Genomic DNA, 23,964 nt, shown 5'->3' on the forward strand with positions numbered 1-23,964 from the left:
ACGAACACTGAGAGAGACGATTCGCCGGACGAGAACTCATCGACGATAACCGATGAGAAGTATACCAAGAACGACCACTCTAGGACCACGTTGGATCCTAAACATCTTTGCAGACGACACGATCGCGACGATCTATGGATTCAAGAACACGAGTCACTCGGTGGTAATCACGACCAGGACGAGACAACAGCTGCAACGAAGAGCACAATGGACAAATGCAAATCGCCCAGGGATCCTTACTCGGTGTTCTTCGTTAAGAGCCCGCGAGAAACGCCAGACACGTCCGTCAAGTTGTCCCTAACGCGGGATCGACCGAAACAAGGTATCTGGACGAAACGAAAAGGAAGACGGGTGAAATTTCGGAGTCCATTGGTCACGAAAGTGGCTGAGAAAAACGTACGCGAAAGTACGATGAGAAATAAACATTTTGAGAATACAAGGTCTAGTGAAAATACGGAGAGTGGCTGCCTTTGTTTGCAATTTTATCGAATGATTATACCCATTTCGTTCACCTCGGTTTCGAAGTATCGTTCGCGGGTAAATCGTGGCGGTGGCTCGAAGTTGATAAAGAAGAAATCTTGTTTATCGTCGAAGAAAAGGAAAGGTTGATTCCTCGTTTATAGTGCATCGATACAACAGATTTTTCGTTTCAATGCTGTAATATCGAGGCGGAGACACGCTACGTCTCGTGTACACGATCGATCAACGAAATCGTGACAATGTTGTTTTTGTCCTTACCTTTGTCCAAAGGTTACACCATTTGTATATATACATTTGTAGAATTACGTATTTGATAATAATTATTTCAACGAACTCTTCAACGAATTTCCTAACATCGATTGCGTTACACTTTAGCACGATTGAAAATGTTCTTACCTTTTTGATTTTATATAATAAAATCATGAGATACTCGCCAACGTGAGATCTATATTCAAAATCAACAACTCGAGTCGTGATAAATAAAGTGTATGTCGTCGTTCATATTCTTTATTTATACGTCGTTCGTACATATCTCATTTATTCTCAATAATAGTGTTGCACGCTTACTTCCATCTTTTTTCTTTTTCTTCTCCTTCTTCTTCTTCTTCTTCTTCTTCTTCTTCTTCTTCTTTTATTTTTTTTCTTTCTTTCTTTTTTTTTTTTTCATACGAGTGAGTCTTTTACCGAAGATGCACATTATCGAGTTTTATCGCCTTAATAAAGCGTTTCTTCGCTACGCTTTAACTTATTATCGTTATTATCGTTACGATTATAGAAAAAATAAGTCTTTAAATAATCACATAAGAGTCGCCGAGCCGTTGAGAATCGTGGGAAAGGGAAAAAGAGAGAACGTGTTTGTATACATACATGCATGCATACGTGTATTTTGTCAACACACACATGTAAACGATTCGTGTATATGTAAATTGTGTTCTCGTGATACGTGTGTGTCGTCGTGTGTTAAGTATCCAAGGAATAAGGTAACATGTTTTCTGAAGTAACAGAGTGGTTGGCTCTATATGGTATTTTCGTTTACCAGCTCCCTCGAAATAACGATGTCGCGCTAAGCCTAGAAAAAATCTATCTACCGAGAAGACCAGTCGTTTTCGCGTTAAAACTATACGAGGTACGCATTACGCGTTATTCCGCTACACGGCCGGGAGGAGCTTTAATCGATTCGATGAAGGGAGGTGGTCAACGACCACCGAGACACCGGCGAAAACGAGCATAAAGAAAATCAACGCTAAAGGCAACGCGTTTCCGCGATCTGCCTCGAGTACTCTTTTTTTTTTTCCCGATGTTTCTGAAAAAGGAGAGGAAGCTCAGTCCCGCGGTATGCCCCTACATGTTCACGCGCGTACATAGAGAGAGGCGATCGGTACGCGTGACGTCGTACATCGTAATGGTATTTTTGTCTACCATAGCGGGGCTAACATCCAAATGCTTGGTTAAATACCGTACAATCGCTAACTGGGCGAAACAAAGTTCAGAGATTCTACGAAACGATGCTTCCGAGAAGAAACTAAAATTAATGAAACGGAACTCACACCTCCCGCTTAACCGTATCGTCCAAAATACTTTTCCTATTACTAGTATTATTAAAAACTACTTTCCACGAAAGTCGTATCGTTGTACCACTTACACGTTTTCATTCTAGGTTACACGTCAACGAAACTGTCTACTTAATTTTCTCGATTAATTGATAACTGTTCGCTTTTAGAGAAGTCGCAGCTCTCTGTTCCTTTCCAACACAATTTTCTCGCTTTTTGTTGTATTTCTAAGATGGTCGCTGAGATTCGAAAAGGACGTACAAACGGTCGATTTTCGTCGAACAATATTCCATTAATCTTTTCAAGCTTTTGCTCGTTACTATATTTTATCATTCACGGTTATGATTTATGATTCAACGAGAATTGTATCGAAATACTATAGACTAGTAAACGAATTCGAATCGTAGGTAGTTGAATTTGACTTTCGAGTCGGTATCTGATACTCGTAGAAAAAAATTGTGACAATATGAAAGACACGTGCACCAAAAATGAAATACTGTATAATTTATGGGGGAAAGATTTCTTTTTAAATAGGTAGTTCAATTTAACTTTCGAACCGGTATCTGATACTGATGGGAAAAAATTGTGACAATATGAAAGACACGTGCACCCAAAATGAAATACTGTATAATTTACGGGGGGAAGATTTCTTTTTAAATAGGTACTTGAATTTGACTTTCGAGCCGGTATTTATTACTAATAGAAAAAAATTGTGACAATATGAAAGACACGTGCACCAAAAATGAAATACTGTATAATTTGCGGGTGAAAACATTCTTTTTTAAATATTGAAAGTAAAGGTGGTATATTTCGGACGATACAATTACGCAAGACACCTTGTTCAAGTAAAATGAAACCAAGTAGTCGTCCATTTGCGGACAATTAATATTTGTTTCGCTTCGAACGACGGAAAGGGCAAACTCGAATCGATTTCCGGGTTTGTGCTCGTACATCGTGCTAGTTGCCCTCACACGTGCACACATGTGGCAAATTACTGTACGACGTCGAGCAAATTGGAAATCAGTCGTTATTTTTCAATTTACCGGTTTCGGTCAATGCAAGTATCTGTAACTAGCTGCGTCCTTAGAATTCGTTTCTAACGCTTATCGTAAATAAACATAATTCCTATATACGATGCTACGTAACCGTGCTAAACGGTCACTCGTTCGGAACAGATGGATAAAGTTTTCTTCCTTCCTCTTTTAGAAACCTCGAAACAGCGTGTCTTCTGATTCTTCCGTTTGGCCGTTTGCTGTATGCACCATTCAGCTTCGTATTCGAATTATCTTACTTCTTATTCGTTCGCTCATCGCCATCGTCGTCGAAGCTCGCACCATCAGGACGGGACTGGCTGGGGAAACAACGTCACAAAGGGGGTGGAATGGAAAACTCTTTTCGCACGTAGAACAGAATATAAGGTTTACACTTAGCGACCGCGTCTGTGGTCGCTGGTCGTACAGAGCTATCGTTAAAGTGAAACCATTGTCCATCGTGAACAGCGAAGGCAGTGTAATGTCCAGTTCCAGCACTAAAATAAATAATTCAATATCCACCGTCAATAAAAGTATCGTTAACGCAGAATATAACGAAAAGAAATTGTTTACAATACAAGAGCGTGTTCAGGGTTGCCACTTGTTATGAACTGTGAAGTAGAACAATAATTGTGAATTTCAAAAAGAATTCACGTGTGTATGTATTATCATGAACATTCGTTTGCACGTATATTTCTTATCGTTAAGGCCCTAGATTACGTTTAATTGTTCATTGGTATGTTTTACCGTGTTTCAAAATTGTTAACGTATATGCGACATAATGCCGTAAACTTAAATATACAATTCTATATTTGAATTTTCTAGAGCTACGTTGCTTAAAGTTGGACACTGTCTTATCGATCTAGAACATAGAACACAAAAGTATAATTGTGAAATCACTCATCGAAGATGGGATACGTGGCAACCCTAGGTGTATTTGCGTCGTAGGTTTGGATTTACAGTTGTTCGTGCAGAGTTGTACAAGGTTGGTGAGAATTGTGACACGATTATAGTTAGTCGTGCTGCATTGCTATCAATTAGCTTTAAATATACTTTGTACAATGATCAATGAATTCTCTTATGTATAGTCAACCACCTGTCTATCCTTGCGGTTGTACATATTAGATTCAATTCGTAGAACAATCTTAACCGTTAGGACCAAGTATATACATTATCGATCCGACAGAGTGAATTTTCTTCCACCGAAGAAAAATGTACTCCATCTTACTAAATCTACGATTGTGCTTACGTTGATGTGTCGTATTAACGCATTACGGTATTGTAAATTGGAAAATTAACGTCAAAGATTGCATCGAGAGGACAGTGTGGTTCGTGTCGATCCCACCGTACCACTTAAGGGTGAGTGTGAAAAATATATGAAACATACCCTGAACCGTGATGCACGATAACGGCAGCCAAGTCGTACAGATGGCTGTTCGAAGCACCCAATTTTGTTCCACTCATGCCACGTACCGTAAATGCAGACATGTCGAGCGATTTCATTGGGAAATCCACTTGTGTATCCACCTTCGAGCGATAAGAATTGCACCACCTAAATCTTTTAATGTGAAGGCACAACACCTAAAACGAAATTCAACCGTTAGTCCTGATACGAACTTAGTTTTAAAGCATCGGTAATTTCGCGACAGTGTAAAAGTTCGTTAGGGTCTACTGTTAAACTAAATTACAACTAACATTAGGCAGCCTGTGTATCCAGAACCTCTTGGTGGACCTTTGCTTTCCCACGCAATTGTCGCAAAAGTAGAGTTCGCTATCAGCCAACTCTTCGACTTTGAAGAATCTCGTCAGACTGTACGTGAGGCTGCATACCTCTTCCTGTTCTTTCGTTCGTCTTTGCAGTCTGTCCGGTATGTCCAATGAGAGATCCTGGAAGGGCTCGTGCGTCTTGGAATCTGTACGGCAGTTCATGCAATGGACCTGCGCGAGGAAACGCGATCCATAATTCGTCCGCGCTTCTCCCAAGAAGAAAATGAATAAAATGACTTTCCAAAAGAATGTTCGTTCGGAAAAGACGCTCCCAGCCGTCGTTCCGTATCATGATAATAAAACGTTAACCGGTGACGAACGTGTCAACGCATGAAAAGAAAATTTCTCTCCGGGAACGATTCGTCGACTTACCACGCTAAGAAGGGTGCCTCCGAACACAGCCGTGACGATGCTTTGCTTGCCGCGCAAACCGAGAGGCTCGTGTCCCAATCTGGGCAGCAATTGCAACAGCTCCGTGTGCAGTCTATCGAGCATGTAGGTAAGAAACTCGTGAGCGTCCTGTTGCTGGTAACCCCGAAATCTTGGCACGACTTTCCAGATGACGAGGAAAAGACATTCGGGTGAGATCGCCTGGCCGTTCGAGCCGCCAAGGTTCAAGCCCAGTAGTACCTTCCTGAGCTCCTCGGCGAGTAGGGCGTCGCTCATGCTCAACTCTTTCGCACGGCCAGGCGTGACGATACGTCCCCGGTGAGTGGGCGATTCGTCGAAAGGTATACCCTCCAGGCACGGCATCTGCGTTAGGTACTCGCAAAAGTGGCTGATGTTGTTGAACGATTGCAACACGACGTTCATGAAACAGGTGTTCCCGAGATTTCTTAGGCCGACGACCTTCTTCTCTTTGGTTATCTTGGAGCTCCTACGCTTGGTCGCCGGCCGATTGTCCCCACTCGTGCCGTCCAGTGAATGTAGCCTCTTCCGTGCCGTTCTCGGTCGAAGGTTCCTCACGACCACTTCCGCTTTCCATAGGGCATCCGCGTCGTTGTCGTTGTCGCTGTTCTCTCTCCTCGAGGACGGCGTCGTAGACGGTGACGTGTTCCAATTCTCCTCGTTCTCTTTGTGTTCATCCTTGCGGAAGGTAACGCGACGTATCTTCTCGATTTGACCGTTCGTCGTGTCGTTAACCACGTACTCGTCGCACATGTAACTGAAAATACAGTTTTCGTTAAGCATGATTCGGTATCGGAGCAACGAGGAAAGATTGAGAGACAATCGATCGTTCCTCGAACAATTCTACTAGATACTGGGATATAGAAAGTGTAGGGTTTTTCGTTTGAAGAAATTTATAGTTGGTCGTGCAGAGTATAATTGTAAGATCATTCATCGAAGATGGGATACGTGGCAATCCTAGCTGTGTTTGCGTCGTAGGTTTGGATTTACAGTTGTTCGTGCAAAGTTGTACAAGGTTGGTGAGAATTGTGACACGATAATTGTTAGTCGTGATGGATTGCTATCAATTGGCTTTAAATATACTTCGTACAATGATCAATGAATACTCTTATGTATCGTCAACCACCTGCCTATCCTTGCGGTTGTACATATTAGATTCAGAACGTTCCCTCAACGTTCGAAAAAATGGCTGCCCTCTACGGCTCGGGCTGCTCGATTAATGGAGTCACTGGTTAACGCTCGAACGTTTCGAATAACACGAAAATTAAACCCAGAGATAACCAAGCTTTCGAACATTGTACGTTCGTACCCTCGAACGTTTTATCGATTCGACGACCCAGTCGATGGATCCGTTCTTTCTAGTCCCAATATTTAAAAAATGGCCGCCGTCTACGGCTCGGCCGTGCGACTTGCGATTCGTAGCAACGCGGAAACGAAACGTGAACGCTTCGGAATTATTAAGTTAGGTTAATTTAATAAAATGTTTGTACACTCTGAAAGAATCGTGTTTCATTCTCACCGAAAAAAAACGCAATGACTTTCCGAATAACCTAATAATTCGTTAAAATTGTACGAGCCGAAAAAATCGATCGCAAATTGCACAATCGAATCTTTGGTTTCTCGAACGAATTTTTTCGATAAATTGAACCAACGTTCGAAAAATATTCAACATTTTGGCGTATATGCTACAAATATTCACAAATCCGACTGTGGTAACGTCGATTTCATCGTTTTAACTTAACGAAAGATACTTTAATAAAGGAAAATGGAAAATAATCTTCAAAACTATCTCTTATCGCCGGTATTTGCTTTTGTACACAATATAGTAGCCACTATTTGTCAAAAATTTCTTAAAGTTGTCTCGAAAGTTCACGGTTCGTCTTATCGACCAAGTTCTGAAAATAATTCTTTTTCAAGGATTATTTCTTTACAACACTTATCGAAACGTAAATGCGTCACTTTTCGTTCAATCCTAGTAAAACGTACGAAATGAAAAATTGCATCCATTCCAACAAAATATTTCAGAAAAAGTGGTTAAACTTGGCGATCGAAATTGAAACGTTTCAAACATTGTAAGATACAGTGTTGACAGTGGGTTGTCATTGATTGGTGGTAGAACGACGAAGGTAAACGAGATTTCTCTAATACTCGAGGAAATGCGAACGACTACGAATAAATCGAGAGAGACAAATCTTTAAAGTTGAAAATTGTATCGAGTACAAATATTGGGTCGTTCGGAAAGTCATTTCGTTTTCCAAAATGGAGGATATATAATTTGATAAAACGTTTGTACGTTCTAAAAAAAATCGTGTTTCATTTTCACCAAAAAGAAACGTGGACAAAATTCATCCTCGGTTCTTAGGTTCGGTGTACCTTATCAAGAGTTACGATATTGCAAACGAAAGTATCAAAGTTAATTTAATAAAATATTTATACACTCTAAAAAAAATCGTGTTTCATTATTACCAAAAAAAAAAATGAAATGATTTTCCTAACATCTTTACCAAGTGTACCTTACCAAGAGTTACGATATTGCAAAGGAAAGGGTTAATCGACTGCACAAAAGTATCAAGGTTAATTTAATAAAATATTTATACACTCTACAAAAATCGTATTTCATTTTCACCGAAAAAAAAGAGACGAAATATTTTTCTAAACGACCCAACAACTAGGGCTACGTAGCGCGAGCAAAGGGTTAACACTTACCAGAATACTGCCAGGTTCTCACAGTCGATGCATACGCAGTGTTGAGTATTTTGTTCGTGATGCTGTAATGCATGGCCCGATACGTATCGTCCGCAGTGAACGGCCCCGCAGTAGAGACAGAGCCACGTACTCTTCTCGGTGCCACATACTATTGACAATAATAAAAACAACGAATAATATCGCATTTGTTAACCACACCGCCTTTAAAAGGATCTCTAGACTACTGTATCGGTAGAAAAAATGGTAAACCAAAGACTAAAACTGTACAGAGTCCCCAAGATGAGAATGACCCTAGGTAGAAAAAAAAAAAAGAAAGAAGAAATGTTTAAACTGAAACTGTCTCTATGTTTCTATTTCTTATCTGGAGCGTATCGCATTCACGCCGTTCGTTTCTCAAACGATGGTAAAACCGTCTTAAATACCACCCTGATCCTCAGGGGACGAAATGTTTCCTATTCGTGCTATTAAAGCTTTGAAACTCTGAACGAACGCGTACGTCTCGCACAAAGTATAGCTGAAACAGAGTTGGACAGTTTGTTCCGTGTCGGTTGGGACTGGTCGATCAAAAAATACGTCGTCGAAATAAAAGGATCGCTTGCAACGAATTAGTTCGTTGCACACTACGCGTCTGAAACACGAATCGTGAAATTTGCTAGCTGTTCGCTTCGACAGAAATTCGAATATTCGAATATTCGAATATTTTGATAATAGTGGTGCGAAAATTTTCGCGAAAACGCCTTACGATATTTCCCGTGGCATTGTTTCGATAAAGTCCGCGTACGCGGTGCAACGTACGCAAAGTTTCGAATCTTGGACAAAGAAACGCATCGAGAGGTCCGATTGTTAGGAAATAACGCGTGTTCTGTAACGATGCACCATCATTTTGGCTCGTCTCGGCTTACGTAATTCTCAAGAGAGCGCGTAAAACCAGGGTGAATGGATGGAAGGCTGTTCGACACACCCCCTTCGCAGTCGATCGATCGCGAAATGTCTCGCACTTCTATCGGGTTTCAGATTTTTGCATGCTCGATTTTTCCACGCGTTTCGGGCACACCGTTGCTCGCAGGGATCCAAACAGAGAATTCTTCGAGTTTGTGCGTTAGGTTAATTAATCACGGTGGTACGAGTTTCAAGAATTACGACACGGTGTAAGGAACGCATCGATCCGGTGATGAAATTTCGCTAAAATCCCTTGAAATATTGTATACTTGAAAAAATTGGACACTCTTAATCGATTATGCTACCGAATGTTTATATATTACGCGGCGCGATGTAAAACTATTTTTAGTCGGCGTATAAACGTTGTACGGCCGGATAGAAAACGATGTAAAAGTTGTAGAGAAAATGGTACGACTACACACACGGTGAATTGAGACGTCGGTTGCCCGCACGAAAAGTGCGAACTGTAATCCGATCTTCTGGAAGGTCGTATCGAGCTGGATACGCGTTTGTTTCGCAATCGCGCGTAAGAAACTGGTACAGTTCGAGATTCTACGTGAAATATTTCGGTCTACGGGCCTGCGAGTACCCGCGAACGATAATCGAAGAAATTTCTATCGAACGTGGCGTGTACATCGTGAAAGTGCTCCGATAAGATTAACAGCCATTGCGTTGCACGTGAACACGGCGAGAACTTTAGATGTCGTCGATTGTCGTATATACTCGAATAAATGCCGATACACCGACGTTAAAAAATACACAAACCAATGGAACAATATTACCATTTCAATGTATTCTTGAAAATCAATACACATCGAATACACATGTACATTTTGATACGCATCCTTAAAGAATTAATTCTCCAATGCACGAAACGCATTCTAATGCTCCGATTTATTAACGCGCTGTACACAACCGCATGTTTGCCCATTCTTACATTTTTAGCGAATATTTGTTCTCTGGGAGAAATTATTAAAAAAAAGAAAAAGGAAAACAAAGTTTGGATCATAAACGACAGAGTCTACACACGGCGAACGATAAATCCGAGTCTTATAACGCGCACCGCATGCATTCGATTGTTACAGTAGATAAGAATAGAAAGAACATTTTTTTTGCTCGAATCGTGCATGCACGGTTGAAAATTCTGCGACAATTCTCAATTTGACTACCAAACGAAATGTCTCGCTGTATTTTTGAAAGATTCGCATCGATGTAGCTCGGTGCCCACAGCCATACCAGCGTTCGTCAATTTATCTACAATGCACATACAAAAGAGTCTCGAATTTCACATTCCCCGAAAGACTCGGATCGGTCGAGATCGAGATCCTGTCAATAGATCGTAAAACGCGAGAAAAGAACCCGAAGGGTAACTAACGACTGTTAAACAACTACGCATCTCTCGTTCGCTCCCTCGTCTCTTTGGTTCGTCGTTCCATCTCTTTCCGCCTTGGTAACGAACGATTCGATTCGCCACGCCTACTGCACTTTTACGTCGTCGAAGAATTTCGCGATGCATTGTTCCCGCAACGAACTAGATAAACCGAGGCGAGCAACGACACCAGAAGAGAGGTCCACGATCGTGAAAAAAAATGAACGTTGGGAAAAAAATTCGTTCGTGCGATGTCACTCGTATCGAGGCATCCGATTAGCAACGACGCCGTTATCGATTTTGCAACGTCGTACCCGAACCAGCTTGCAGCGCAGGAAAAGAGCCAGAAGAGGGGGAGAGGGAAGGTGTGGAACATGGGGTTCTTTTATAGCCCACGAGGGACGATTTTTCTCCTGCGCGACTCGTGCGAGCCGCTTGGTAATTCTTACCAGCGTCACTATTCGCAAGACCACGGAGATATTTAAATTGATCTTGCAACTTGGATACGTTGCGATTCGTCGAGCGTGAACGATCTCTCGAGAGTAACGGCTGCGGGCGACGAACACCGACGGAATTGTTTCGGACGTATGTACACGTCGTGGACCATCCCGAGCAAGTAGTCAGGAAATCGCGCATAACCTGAACGAGTTGAGCAATCAAACGTCTGCGAGAAAAAAAATCTTCCGCCTGACTCATCGCTGCTAGAGTACACCTCTGAAATGTTCTACGACTCTCTCCTTGACTATTTGTCTCGTTCCTCCGAGGCCCCCGTTACCCCTACCCCGCTCTCTCCACCCTTTTCTCTTTCTCTCTCCACGCCGTCATATCGAGTAAGATGGATATGTTTCGTGAAACGCGTTATGTTCGACTCTATTCTAAGGGCTATCCGAACGTTAAAGAACGAAGGCAGAATAAACCGTGTTTGTTATTTACGTAACACGATCGGCTCTTCTCGGAATCTGTCTACGGTTAAACGACACGAATCTTTGGATTTCGCGAAACACATCGAGGAACGTGTCGATTGTAAAACGCTTCTTGTTGGCAGTTCGACCGTAGGAGGCCGTTAAAAGAGAAAAGGCGCTGTAGTCCGGCACCGATTATCGAACGATGGAAATCGAGCCTCGATTAGGAAATTTTCGATCGATAAATACGCAAAGTTCGCCAACGGAGAATGGGTCAAGAATAAAAGGGAGATTTCAAGACGAGCAATAAAAGTATTGCGCATATTTCGGATAAATATAGTACTAGAGGCTGTGCAAAGAAAAAGGATAAAGACGCATCCGCGAAGGAGGAGAAAGCACATCGGAAATAAGGGAAAAACTACCTATAAGGCTGACATTTTCTCACTGATTTTTCGAACGCGTCTTCCGGCCGATACTTCTTGAGTTATCTCGAGACACTTCGTCGGTAGGAAGTGGATAAAATTGAGAAAAAAAATGCGAAACGGGAATGTCCAAGAACGACGAACACGTTTATCTGGCGAGTTCTAATGACAGATCTCAGGCCAGCTGATTAGTGCCGTCTGGTATTGATTTTCCAATGACGGCCGCGCCGCATACTGAGAACTCCCAGCAGGACGATGCACAGCGCACGTCCACGACGCTCTTGTTCGGTCCGTAGAGAACACCCATGAACGGAGACACATATACACCAACTATATTGCACATATACGTATGCGTCAAGGAGTGGACTTTCACGTACACCCGCACACGCGCATGCAAACTTGCTCGTATTCGCACACACGGCACATACACATTTGCGCCTATATCGCGAAGAGACACGTATATAATTGCACGATGAGTTCGATCCGCGATACATACGAACGACACGTAGAGTCGTGCGTCCAGCCGAGTATCATCGATACCGTGTATCAACTGTGAAAACAAAACGAATATAAACGGTACGACGTACCTTTTCGAAATATGCGTTAGTTTTTAGAGGGAAATAGAAATGGTTTGCTTCGTCTTGTCGGCTACGACGGCTCAAGGCCGCGAGAGGAACGGCCGGGGCCTCGGTCACGAGAGGTAAAGAGAGAAAGAGCAACGAGAGGAACGAAGAAGGAGGAACGGATAAAGAACGCAAAAGAAAAGGGAGTAAAGAAAATGGGAGACAATAGAGTGAAGGAAAGATCGAGATCGAGCCGAGCGAGAACGGTGTGCAAAATAGAACTCAACCTGCGAAGAAAGGATCGGTCAGGGAACAGAGAGATAGAGGCCCAGGTTCAGCCTCGGACACAAGCTCCTCCTTGAAGCTGCTGTAAGAATAAAGGTTTGGGTTTTTGTGGGGTCCTACCTGCACAGACGAACGGTAGATCCTTTGTACAGCTTGCTTCTACGTCGGTACCACCGAATTGGACGCTTTGAGCAAGATGTGGACACTCCATGTTTTCCTAGGCACGATTCCACGGGGCCCTCGTGGCCCCTTCTTCGGCGAGTGCCTGCGTACGTACGTGCCTGCGTTTACAACGTGTTCTTTCTCTCTCTATCTCTCTCTATCTATCTATCTATCTCTCTTTCTCTCTCTCTCTCTCTCTCTTTGGGCAAAGGAGAGTAGTGGCAGGCAGAAGGATAGGGTGGGAATGATATACAGAAGTCGGGGTACGCTCGGTGCCCCGTAATATCCGTCACATAGCGCGAAAAGGGTACTATTCGTTGTCCTTAACGAAAAAGAAAGGATGCAACTGAACTCGATGCGCAACGACGACGGACTGAGGAAAACGAGCAGACCGAAAAGAGCAGTGGAGCGCCCGACTGGCCCCGACTACCGACCGAACGCAACCGAGCTGCGTCGGGCTCGGTTCTGCGGTGGTCGGGCTACCTCCAGAGTCACAGACCACTAATAGTCGACTGACTCGCCGGTTGTACAGTCTCTCCTCCCTGCTCGCAAGAGTTCCAACATTCGCAGGCGTGCGATTACAACTACTCTCTTCGTTTCTCTCACTCTTTCTCCTGAACCTCACTCCACCGTTCAGGTTGTGCTAGGCTACCTAGTCTTGGATCATGCTAGGTCGCGCAGCCTCTGAACAAGTTAGCCAGGTCCGGCTCAAGCGTGTGGGCGCTTTGGAAGGGCGACGCGTTTCACCATAATGCAGACGCGAACGTATTGAGCGTCGTCTCTTGCAAAATCTATTCGACACGATGTCCTATTATCTTGACATTTCAGCCGTAAGAAAAGGTATCATCGATGAATTTTTTATCACGGGATAATATTGCAGTATTTGAATGTTTCGAGTCGGTAACGTCTTTGAAAATAATGCAAAAAGCAGTTCTCTCGGTTACTTTACGTATAGAATAATAGTGAACGCGTCGTTCGAATTAACGAGAGCGAGATTATATCGAATTTAGCGTAGTTATTTTATATTTCGCTGTTAATCCCGTTATTTCGAAGAAATTCACCAAGTCGATAACTCGATAAGTGGCTTTAAGTATTTTGTACAAGCATTTAACAAAATAATCAGCGATGTGTCACGAAATATCTTTCTCAACGATATCAAAAAATCAAATGATATTTTTATCTGGAAAGTATATCTAACAATGCGTAGAAGTATAGAACGAATGTCACTTTTCTTTAGTTCGATTAAAATGGCCGACATTTACGCATGCGTACTTTGATTTCGAACTTATACGTAGTACGTGAATTCCCCAATATTACACCTTAAAGCGTAATATCGATATTATTCGATGTTATTGGATTTTGAACGCGTACATTTATTAAATATTTTGAGGATTTAGATCAATTCAACTGTCTGTAATTAAAATTAACATGGTACAATAACAACATGGTAAAAATAACGTATAAAGATTATGAATTATTTAGAACGTTAGCCTGCAGTTTTATTGAAAAATGCAACACTAACTATCTTATTTGATACAAAGAATATTTTAAGAACGTCTGCTATACGGAGGTATTTGAGATTGTGTGAGTTGGAGACCAGGAATATTATTGAATCCAAGCATCTGTAACATTTCCTTGGTTTCAGGATCAACTTCGATGATGTCGTGTTCCAAAGCAGAAACTTCGGGAACATAGTTGTCTCTGCGTTCCCTCTCTTCTTCTTGCAGTTTGATGGAAATACCACGGACTTGACTGTGTCGAAGACGCTTCATCAAGTGCGTAACAAATCTGTTTAATAAACATTAGAGCAAATAAATCAGACGGAATCGTAAATTTCTACACTTTTCTGTTAATGGTATTGTGTTACCGTTGTTACACAAAAACAGTGAACTTTTCAAACATATTTTTGAAGAGTACATACCCAGCGATTTTGTTTCGCAAAGATTTACTCGGAATAATAGCAATCTCCTCGCATATCCTCTTATTCGTATGGAAATCCATAGTCAATCGAGTGTAATATTTCTCGATGATTAGCTTTGCGGCCTTTTTGACCGTCTTGGTCCTAACACGACTCTGGAATCATACATAATAATGTTTTACACTTACGTATGCCTTACATTAAACTCAATTTTCACTTAGACACATGTGCAAACTAATGTTCTAAAAACACAAGCAAAACATAACCTCAAATTTTGAAATTACAGTCAACTATTATAACACGTTTGAGGAGTAAATGTTTCAATTTCCGTATTAAAATATATCGGTTAATATTTTGCTATATAATTTATTTCAACATTTAACAACGGATTGCAATGATTTTTTCTGATTATTGCGAGAATATATCAAAACATACGCACCATGATGCCTAGTATACCGGAAAAGACATAAAGCAAAATGGAAGAGAGATACTACCGCCGTCTAACTATCAACAGAAGCGGCCGTATAGAGAATTACACACTGCTTTGGGTCGAGTCGCGATACTAGAGACATCTATAAATTGCATCACAATGTTTCCCAAAAACTTTATTTATATACAGATGGTAACTGCAAACGAATAAAAATGAAAATAAAAATTTGTACATTGTATTTCAAGCTAGATTCGTAAGGTATAAAATAATTTTTTTACCAATCGTCATATAGAACAATATAATTGTATCATCGAATAGATGTTTACCCGGATAAGGCAGAATATAATCAAATGTTGGTACACGCGTTTAATCACAACTACGGATAATGTTGAATGATTTCCATAGTGTTAAATATTGTCAGATTTATACAATATTGGTACATGTTAATTTAAAAAATTTAAAATACAATTACCTGTAAAAAAATTTTGTTACGAATGATTGCAGAAGGTGGCACTAGCGACATGAATACAAACGCAAAGCAGTACGGAACGTCAGTGACTCAAAACATGTCGCGCGTTGCGCTGCTGTGTGATGGAGTAAGCTTAAACAGGTTTCCGTTTTATGTTCCGCGAGTGACATTCGGTTTCTTTGAAAGTGGGAATGCTTTCGATCATGAGCTATCGTTCAATTCGTAAAATGTCAGAAAATCGAGAACGCCAGGTGACAGGGTGCAAGTGGTCTTCGATGCAATAGTGGGTTGAAAGTGTGTGGCGGCAGCACTGTGCCGTGAATAGAGAAAGAGGAAGGGGGGAGAGAGAAACCGACAAGGATGTAGAGGCGCTGGAGCAACGAAGACGGGGCAATGAGAGTGAGATCGTACCATATTGCCAACGCCGCGGTGCGAGAGAGACCGAGATTTCGTTCAACGCGCACGGTAGTCGGTGTTTGGCCGTGCGAGAGAGACAGTCAATACAGAGATGAAGAAGGATAACGGGTAGCGAGAAGGAGGGCAGACTCGCGAGGGAGAGGCGACGAGTTTGTTTATCGCCTTGGTGAACGGCGAGAGCAGTCAGTGCGGTGCTACACTTGGCCTGTAGTGGTTGGGACGATCGGTAGTAGCTCGGTTCGTAAGTTCGGTTTTGTTCTTTTGACAATTTACTTCGAATAGTTGTGCGCGGGTGCCATCGTGTTCTCCGTCGTACACATGTCAACGTCGGTTTAACTTCGTCGAAGACCTCGTGCCGGAAGAACATGCCGCGAACCACTGCCAAAACATAGTCGTTCTGTGTATCGTGTGCCAAAGTCGGTGACATTCGTGTCCTACCAAGCAAGATCGCTGGAATTTCACCAACGACGTGGGAACCAGCACCGCCGCGATACTTAACAGGTAAGGACCGTTTATTTGGTTGTACGAGAAAAGTCGTCGCGGTGATTCGCCGAATCGGCATGGACAACGCGACGCCGGGTTATACGGGAATAACCTCCTGTCACTTTTATATCGATGTTGTGTCTTCGTCGTGTCTCTGTATCGGTCTGTCTACCCCGACAACCGTTTGCTCGACTCTTTCTCGCGGTCTTTGTTTTTGTCAGCTGACATCGCGTCCTCGTGTTCCTGGCGGCTTTCTCCTCGTGAAAACTTCTACACGTTTCCCGATCGCTCGCACGTATCTTTCTACGTTGGCCACCTTTAACATTAGCTATTAAACCATTTTAACGGAAACGTTCGTTGGGAATTTCTCCGTAACGAGGAGGGGTCGTTGTACTCCATTCTTTCACTTTCATCGAAAATACACGCTGACCACGATCCGCGAACGAATCGTACACGAGTGTGTTGCTCGCCGCGTAGAAGAAAAAAGGCTGTGAAAGCAAGGACTGGCGTTGGCGTTTTACGTAGCCACGCGTATAATTTGGGCCAGCCGAGTGACGTGCAAAAAATCATCGATATATGTGTGCACGGAGCGTCGTCAAAGAAATGTCGCGTTGCCGCTTTAATCATGCGGGCTTGAAAAACCTTTTAGCCACGATTAACGCTCTTCTCCGTCCCGAAACTAATTACGGTATCGCGTTACGTTCACGGTACACGTTGCCACAGCGTTTCGTGATGATTCCCTCCATTTTTTCTCTTGCTGCGTTCGCGTGCAACGTTGTCTTTTCGCGAACACAACACGCGATACATCAAACAGATGTAATTTTTCTTAAGAAAAGATACCTCTTCGTCCCCTGTCAACGATTTTTTTATGCATCGCGATCGAAATGCTCGTGCAATATTTTGTGTTCTTTTTTTTCCTTCTTTCTTTTTGGGGGTTGAATTTGCAATCGCGATACGTATTACCAAACGCGATTGGCTGTGATTTTGTGTTCGTAGTGTGGTAATTCCGAGAGAGTATCGTTACGGACAACGCAACGGACAGAAGGTAGTCGTTGATTGGAGGAAAGACATATATATGATTTGTGATTTATAAAGGAGCGTGAGTCATGTTAACTTGGTTCTCGTTTCGCTAATTGAACGTTGAAATTATTAATTCTTTTAAAGTGCACGGGCAATTTCTATCAAAATGGATTGAACAAAATGAGTCCAACAAGGGTGTGCAATATTAGCAGTCACGTGAGAGACAGTATCGACACTTTTGATTGAAGGAGGCACGTGATTCGTGGAAAGCAATATTGTCACCGTTGGTTGAAGGAAGTGCACACGTGATTTGTGACTCATAAAACAATTTGTATCGTATTAGATTGATCCTCGTGTCGCGAAGTGAGCGTTGAAGATAATATTTTTTTGTTGCAAGATACGTTAGAAATTTATGGAAAGAATTTGAACCTGCCTGATCAAAATTTTTAATATCGAGAGCCATGTAAGGGACAGTATCGACGTTTTTAATCAAAGAAAGGATGCGATTGGTGAGTTACAAACTTCTGTAAGCTCGATAGAAAAAGTATTCGTACAGTACTTAATTACATCGAAAACATTGTAGAATTTAGTTTCAACGAATAGAGAATATTATGTACATATTCGTAGAAGTCTCGAGACAAATTTTTATAATAAATTATTTATCGTATTGACGGCACAAGACTTTGGATGTAAAGGCCGCTGTTAAAATTAGTTCTGTATAAAATTGATCGTTATTGTCTCGAAATAGGTCGAAAAGATTCGAAAACGACAGAAGCAGAACGAAAAATTATACAATTGCGTAACGTAAATATCACAGGGTAATAGTTCGCAAAAATTGCTTCGTAAATAAAATCAATAAGAAGTAAAGATTCGAATTTACAAAGAAATATGTTTATATGCAAATCGTGCCATCTTTACAGATAAGAGTAAATTTGAAATTTTTAGTTCGAATGAATCGTCTACACTTTTTGGAGTATGGAGCATAGAGCATAATGGAGTACATACGTACGTCCACGTGCAGCTCATTTTTCAGTTCAGTATGATTTTGTTTTACTTCTCTTCTAGATTAGTATTTTTTAAAATGACGTTTTGCTTTAATAAGATATTAAATAATTGCAAAATTATATATACAACTTAACGTAAACGTACCATTCGCTAAAACTATAACGGAGTAGTGTTTCTTGTGTCCAAATAATTATCAAAAATTATAGTTGCAATAGGTATTACAAACTTAAAAGATATCAAAGTATTTAATATACATCCAAAAAATACAACAATAATTCCAACTTTTTCTTACTATTTTCTTACTCTACCACATTACAATGTAATGTAAAATAGTTGAATAATTCCCTACAGAATTTTACGTTATAAATAACGAGAATCTTATTCGTTAAAAATATCCCCACACGAAATGTTCACAGTTCTTTCTCCAATCCGTGGAAATCTCTTAAAAAATCCTCGATTCGTTAATAACAATTATTCGCGCGTGGTATATTTTCGCTCGCAGGTAATAGATAATTTACGATCACGATTTAGATAATTTATCCGGATGTTTACGATGCGTAAGGGAAACGTGGTGATTTTATAATGTTGAACGGTGAAAATTTGCAAGAAACCGACCTAGTTGTTCCCTCATTGTTCGCGTACGGGAACGAGATGTATACACGTAGATCGTTATTCGTGGGTCGCGTATTCATTAGTATAGTTGTCACCAAGCCGTCCAGACGTGTGTTTGTTCGATGTTGTCATCAGCGTCTTCCCGGTGAGTACTCGTGTCATTGGTAATTGAATTCAGTGCGCAAGACAGTTGTTCGCAGATGCACGTGACGCTGAAACGCGTTATATAGGGCGTGCCAAAATATGTGACAGGACCAGGGCTGATAGACCTACCCCTTTCTAGGGTACAATACTCCATTTATTAAATGTGCCAGTTATTGTGAAAATGGTCCGAGTCGAGTATCCGGAGAAATAGAATTTACGTATTGGATTATGAGAATTAGAAGAGAAATTTTATTGGATTTTTGGTAAAGTCGTTTCGTTTTCTAAAATGGAGAATTTATGATTTAATAAAATGTGTATACACTGTAAAAAAATCGTGTTTCATTTTTACTAAAAAAAAAAAAAAGAAATGACTTCCGAACAACCCAATATATTTACAGTTGTTCAAAGTTGAAGTATCATAGTAACAAAAGTGTCAAAGTTGAAGTTCCATTTTTACAATGGAAAATGTTTATACACTCTAGCTAAAATCGTGTTTCATTTTCATCGAAAAAAAAAAAAAAAACGAAATGACTTTCCGAACAATCTAATATATATGCAATCGTATTATGTTAGGATTTTTTCTTTGGTTGAAATTGCCTCGTTTTCGATACAGAGATTAACAATATCGTGAATTAAACGTGTCTCGAAAAGTACAATTTTATTGTAAATAAAATTCTCTTCCTTGAAAGCGTCCATATTCTAAACTCGAGCATTCTATTTGACAATTCTGTATACAATTCTAGAACATTTATTACACTTACAAACAAGTTCAAAATAGAGCATTCTATTTGACAATTCTGTATACAATTCTAGAACGTTTATTACACCTACGAACGTGAACAATCTTTATAGTCGAAATTCACTCGTGTTTTTTCCTATTTGATTCCCCGAGAAACGAAAGGTGGCGCGAGATCAACAGAGATCAACAATATCGTGAATTAAACGTATCTCGAAAAGTACAATTTTATCTTAAATAAAATTCTCTATATTCTAAACATATTCTAAACTCGAGCATTCTATTTGACAATTCTAGAACCTTTATTACACGTACGAACGTGAACAATCTTTATAGTCGAAATTCACTCGTGTTTTTTCCTATTTGATTCCCCGAGAAACGAAAGGTGGCGCGAGATCAACAAAGATTAACAATATCGTGAATTAAACGTGTCTCGAAAAGTACAATTTTATCTTAAATAAAATTCTCTATATTCTAAACATATTCTAAACTCGAGCATTCTATTCGACAATTCTGTATACAATTCTAGAACATTTATTACACTTACGAACGTGAACAATCTTTACAGTCGAAATTCACTCGTGTTTTTTCGTATTTGATTCCCCGAGAAACGAAAAGCTGGCTCGTGGAAAATTTCACATTTGTTATTTATTGTAATTGTTTCGTCGAGAGAACGCAATATATATTTTAGAACACTCTGTATGCAGTGGCGTGGTGCCACCTAGACGTGCCACTGTAGTACGGTTATGTCCTGCGAAGTTTTTATTTTACAAGCAACAGCGCCTGTGGAATTACAAGTCCGTTAGTTTCAACAGTCTTTGAACGAAAACTCCCTTTAAAATTTCCCCTCCCCCTTGCCGCACCTACCCCCGTTTTTGTTGCGCATGCTACGATATAACGCTCTTTGATGCGTCCTTACTTATAATCTGTTTCCACGTAATCGTTTTATTTTAACGTTTGGGTACTGCTGTGTGTACGTTTCTCGTATTCGTTGCATTTTTAAGCTGTCTCGTTGTTAGGAAATTTATCGTGGAACCGGCGACAGGTTTATTCTTGTGCATTTTATCTCACTTATTTATCTCTTATCCCGTTACGTCGTCGCGTACATTATACTTCATAGTAGAATTTCGTTATCGTTCGAAGAATGAAAGATACGAAATGTCCTTTGGACCATCATCTGAAAAACGAAAAGGTATTATGCGACCATTTCGTACCAATATCTACTGTTAAAGATCGTACTTTTATGGACGATGATACGAGATTGCACATTTGTAAAGTTGAACGATGTATGCTTGCAAACATAGTCCTCCAATTTCTTTGAACTTCAACTTTAGGTAGTTTTACTTTGACAGAGGATTACAACGGTAAAATAATATTTCAAAACTCATAAAATAATATTTCAAATATTAATTCAAATCTCCTAAAATAATATTTCAAATATATCAAATATTACTTCAAATCTCATAAAATAATATTTCAAATATTTCAAATATTACTTCAAATCTCATAAAGTAATATTTCAAATATTACTTCAAATCTCATAAAATAATATTTCAAATATTACTTCAAATCTCATAAAATAATATTTCAAATATTACTTCAAATCTCATAAAATAATATTTCAAATATTTCAAATATTACTTCAAATCTCCTAATTTCAAATATTTCAAATATTACTTCAAATCTCCTAATTTCAAATATTTCAAATATTACTTCAAATCTCATAAAAAAATATTTCAAATATATCAAATATTACTTCAAATCTCATAAAATAATATTTCAAATATTTCAAATATTACTTCAAATCTCATAAAATAATATTTCAAATATTACTTCAAATCTCCTAAAATAATATTTCAAATATTACTTCAAATCTCATAAAATAATACTTCAAATATTTCAAATATTTCGAATATTATTTTAGGAGAGAAATTTTCTAGAAAAAGTTTACAGAGAAATATTTATAATTCTAGATTGGAAACGGTATTATCGTGAAATCGAACGTTAACACAGATTACAATGTGAATTCCATCGAGTTGTAAAATATTTACCTCAAAGTAAAGTGTTTTTTATATCTACCTTCAAAGAAATGTTATATCCTGAGATTGAAATCCAGTAGAATTGTGCACATACTTCGATTTAATAGTAGCTTTATTGGTAAAATCTTTTTCCATCGGCCGGGAGAGGTTATAATTAACCTTCTCAAATGTTTATGCCAGCAGTGTATATTTGACGCGTATCGTTTTAATTTTCAACAACAAATGTAATTCGTTAAGGGCTCTTCGGAATGGCGGTTTGTGGAGGCTGGAGCTGTTCGAACACTCGAAAAAAACGAGTCGAGCTTCACACGGCTACGAATATTTAAATTAATTGTAAATCGACTACTCGAGTGTTTCGAGTTATTCGCTTTATTACCGAGACGAACCGAATTTTTTCCGTTTATTAATTTCAAGTCTGCTCGAATTTTCTTCGTTTCCAATTTACTTTTATACACTAACTACGTAAATACTTACTCGCTTCATCAATTTTGTAAATTGGTTCGATAACAAAAAAGCAGAAACAGAAAGTGACAGTGGAAGTTTCATTATTCAACCTCGCAGGAGATGCGAGAATTCGATAATGTTATAGAACACACGCTTTTCTAGCATTAATCATCCTTTCCTACGGTAAAAATAACACAAATGTTAACCATTTAATGGAGAAATAATGCAAAGAAACGATTTTCTTAAAATTACAATCAGCGCGATAACTTGTTTTCATAATCGAACAAAATTGAATACTCGACGCTATTAACAAACGATTTCTGAATTAAATTGTTACGTTGACCGGAAAAGAAATTTTCTATAAATTTTCTTAAATGGATATTCCGAGTTTACCTGTACTATACTGTACCTCGTGTTTCGGATCAATATTTCTGATAATTAAAATTCAGATATTCCTGCAATCACGATCAAATTATCTGCTCGCTGGAGGTCATTGATCATGTCGGTCCTACGAATCAAATATTCATGGCAAAATTATTGGAATTGAAAATTGATATCGAGTATTCTTGCGATATTTTCTATTAAATATTTTTACATCGAATGGCGCTGCTCTTAGTATTTTGAGAAATGAAAGCAGTAGCTCTTGAATAGATTCGAATTCAATCTTTTATAGATATTTCGTGAAACGAAACCAAAGACAATGCATATTATTGCATTTTTGTATTCTATAAGTACGTACGTATAACGAATAATGCATCGTTGCATCGAATTTTGAGAAATGCAACCGATTCTAGAATACATATTCAATATGATTCCATGTTGATAAGTTCTTCGATAAGTTACATTTTACTCTGAGAAGTGTGCCAAAAATTGTTATCTCAAATTGTAAAATTCTCGACCAGTGACTTTTGCATTTATCGTCAACGCAGAAGTAATTTCAACTAAAAGTCACTGCCTTTCAGTCACATCGGTCCGCGGACAAAATTCGCTGCAATCGTGAATTCAACGTTATATTCGCCTGGCTGGCGTCTGTTAGACCATAAGCAAGAAGAAGAAGCTCTGTGTCGCCGAGCAAATTTCAGAGAAAATTAAGCAAGGGTTAAATTTACGAATTCAAGAAAATAGCAGTTCTTTGAACTATAAATCGGGAAGCTTATTATTCGTTGGCACGAATGTGTAATAGCTAATGGAGGATACTTGAGCATAATAACTGAAGTAGTTGAAGCAATTATTTCCTGTATTAAATAATTGTGCTAAAAGTGTTTCGATAATTCAATATTTTTGTAATGTTCCTTTCTACCGTCATTTTCTCGTTTTATAGGTCTTATCTCTTCTTTTTCTTGGCACTGTATTTAAATTTTATCGTTCAAAAAGTTTTTCCCTCACTCTGACAATTGCATTTCGACAATTTTATATTTTTATAATATTCCTTTCTAGTTTGTCTTTTTCTTGTTCGACTACTTATCTCTTTTTTTTCTTTGCACTGTATTTAAATTTTATCGTTCAAAAAATTTTCCCCCACTCTGACAATTGCATTTCGACAATTTTATATTTTTATAATATTCCTTTCTAGTTTGTCTTTTTCTCGTTCGACTCCTTATCTCTTTTTTTTCTTTGCACTATATTTAAATTTTATCGTTCAAAAAATTTTCCCCCACTCTGA

At 39.5% G+C, this 23,964-nt stretch overlaps 2 protein-coding genes across 3 annotated transcripts; both read right to left on the reverse strand.

Annotated features, from left to right (window-relative positions):
• Window positions 1–1,344: 1,344 nt before the first annotated feature.
• LOC143154290 (ubiquitin carboxyl-terminal hydrolase 3) lies at window positions 1,345–13,144 on the reverse strand. Of its 2 annotated transcripts, none has more exons than XM_076326263.1 (6): window positions 12,543–13,144; window positions 7,943–8,090; window positions 5,201–5,993; window positions 4,757–4,999; window positions 4,449–4,642; window positions 1,345–3,558 (listed from the first exon to the last, which is right to left on the reverse strand). In XM_076326263.1, exons 1-6 carry the CDS (start codon window positions 12,631–12,633, stop codon window positions 3,396–3,398), a joined length of 1,632 nt encoding a protein of 543 aa, XP_076182378.1. In that variant the 5' UTR covers window positions 12,634–13,144; the 3' UTR covers window positions 1,345–3,395. The 2 variants fall into 2 exon arrangements, with proteins under 2 accessions (XP_076182378.1, XP_076182377.1); XM_076326262.1 differs by lacking the exon at window positions 12,543–13,144 and adding an exon at window positions 10,700–10,982.
• Window positions 13,145–14,058: 914 nt separating this feature from the next.
• On the reverse strand, window positions 14,059–15,071 carry Rps17 (ribosomal protein S17). Its single transcript, XM_076326268.1, has 3 exons — window positions 14,942–15,071; window positions 14,506–14,657; window positions 14,059–14,372 (listed from the first exon to the last, which is right to left on the reverse strand). Exons 1-3 carry the CDS (start codon window positions 14,942–14,944, stop codon window positions 14,132–14,134), a joined length of 396 nt encoding a protein of 131 aa, XP_076182383.1. The 5' UTR covers window positions 14,945–15,071; the 3' UTR covers window positions 14,059–14,131.
• Between the last annotated feature and the right edge of the window lie 8,893 nt (window positions 15,072–23,964).

This window comes from Ptiloglossa arizonensis, chromosome 14 (genome assembly GCF_051014685.1).
Source record: "Ptiloglossa arizonensis isolate GNS036 chromosome 14, iyPtiAriz1_principal, whole genome shotgun sequence".
Taxonomy (NCBI): domain Eukaryota; kingdom Metazoa; phylum Arthropoda; class Insecta; order Hymenoptera; family Colletidae; genus Ptiloglossa; species Ptiloglossa arizonensis.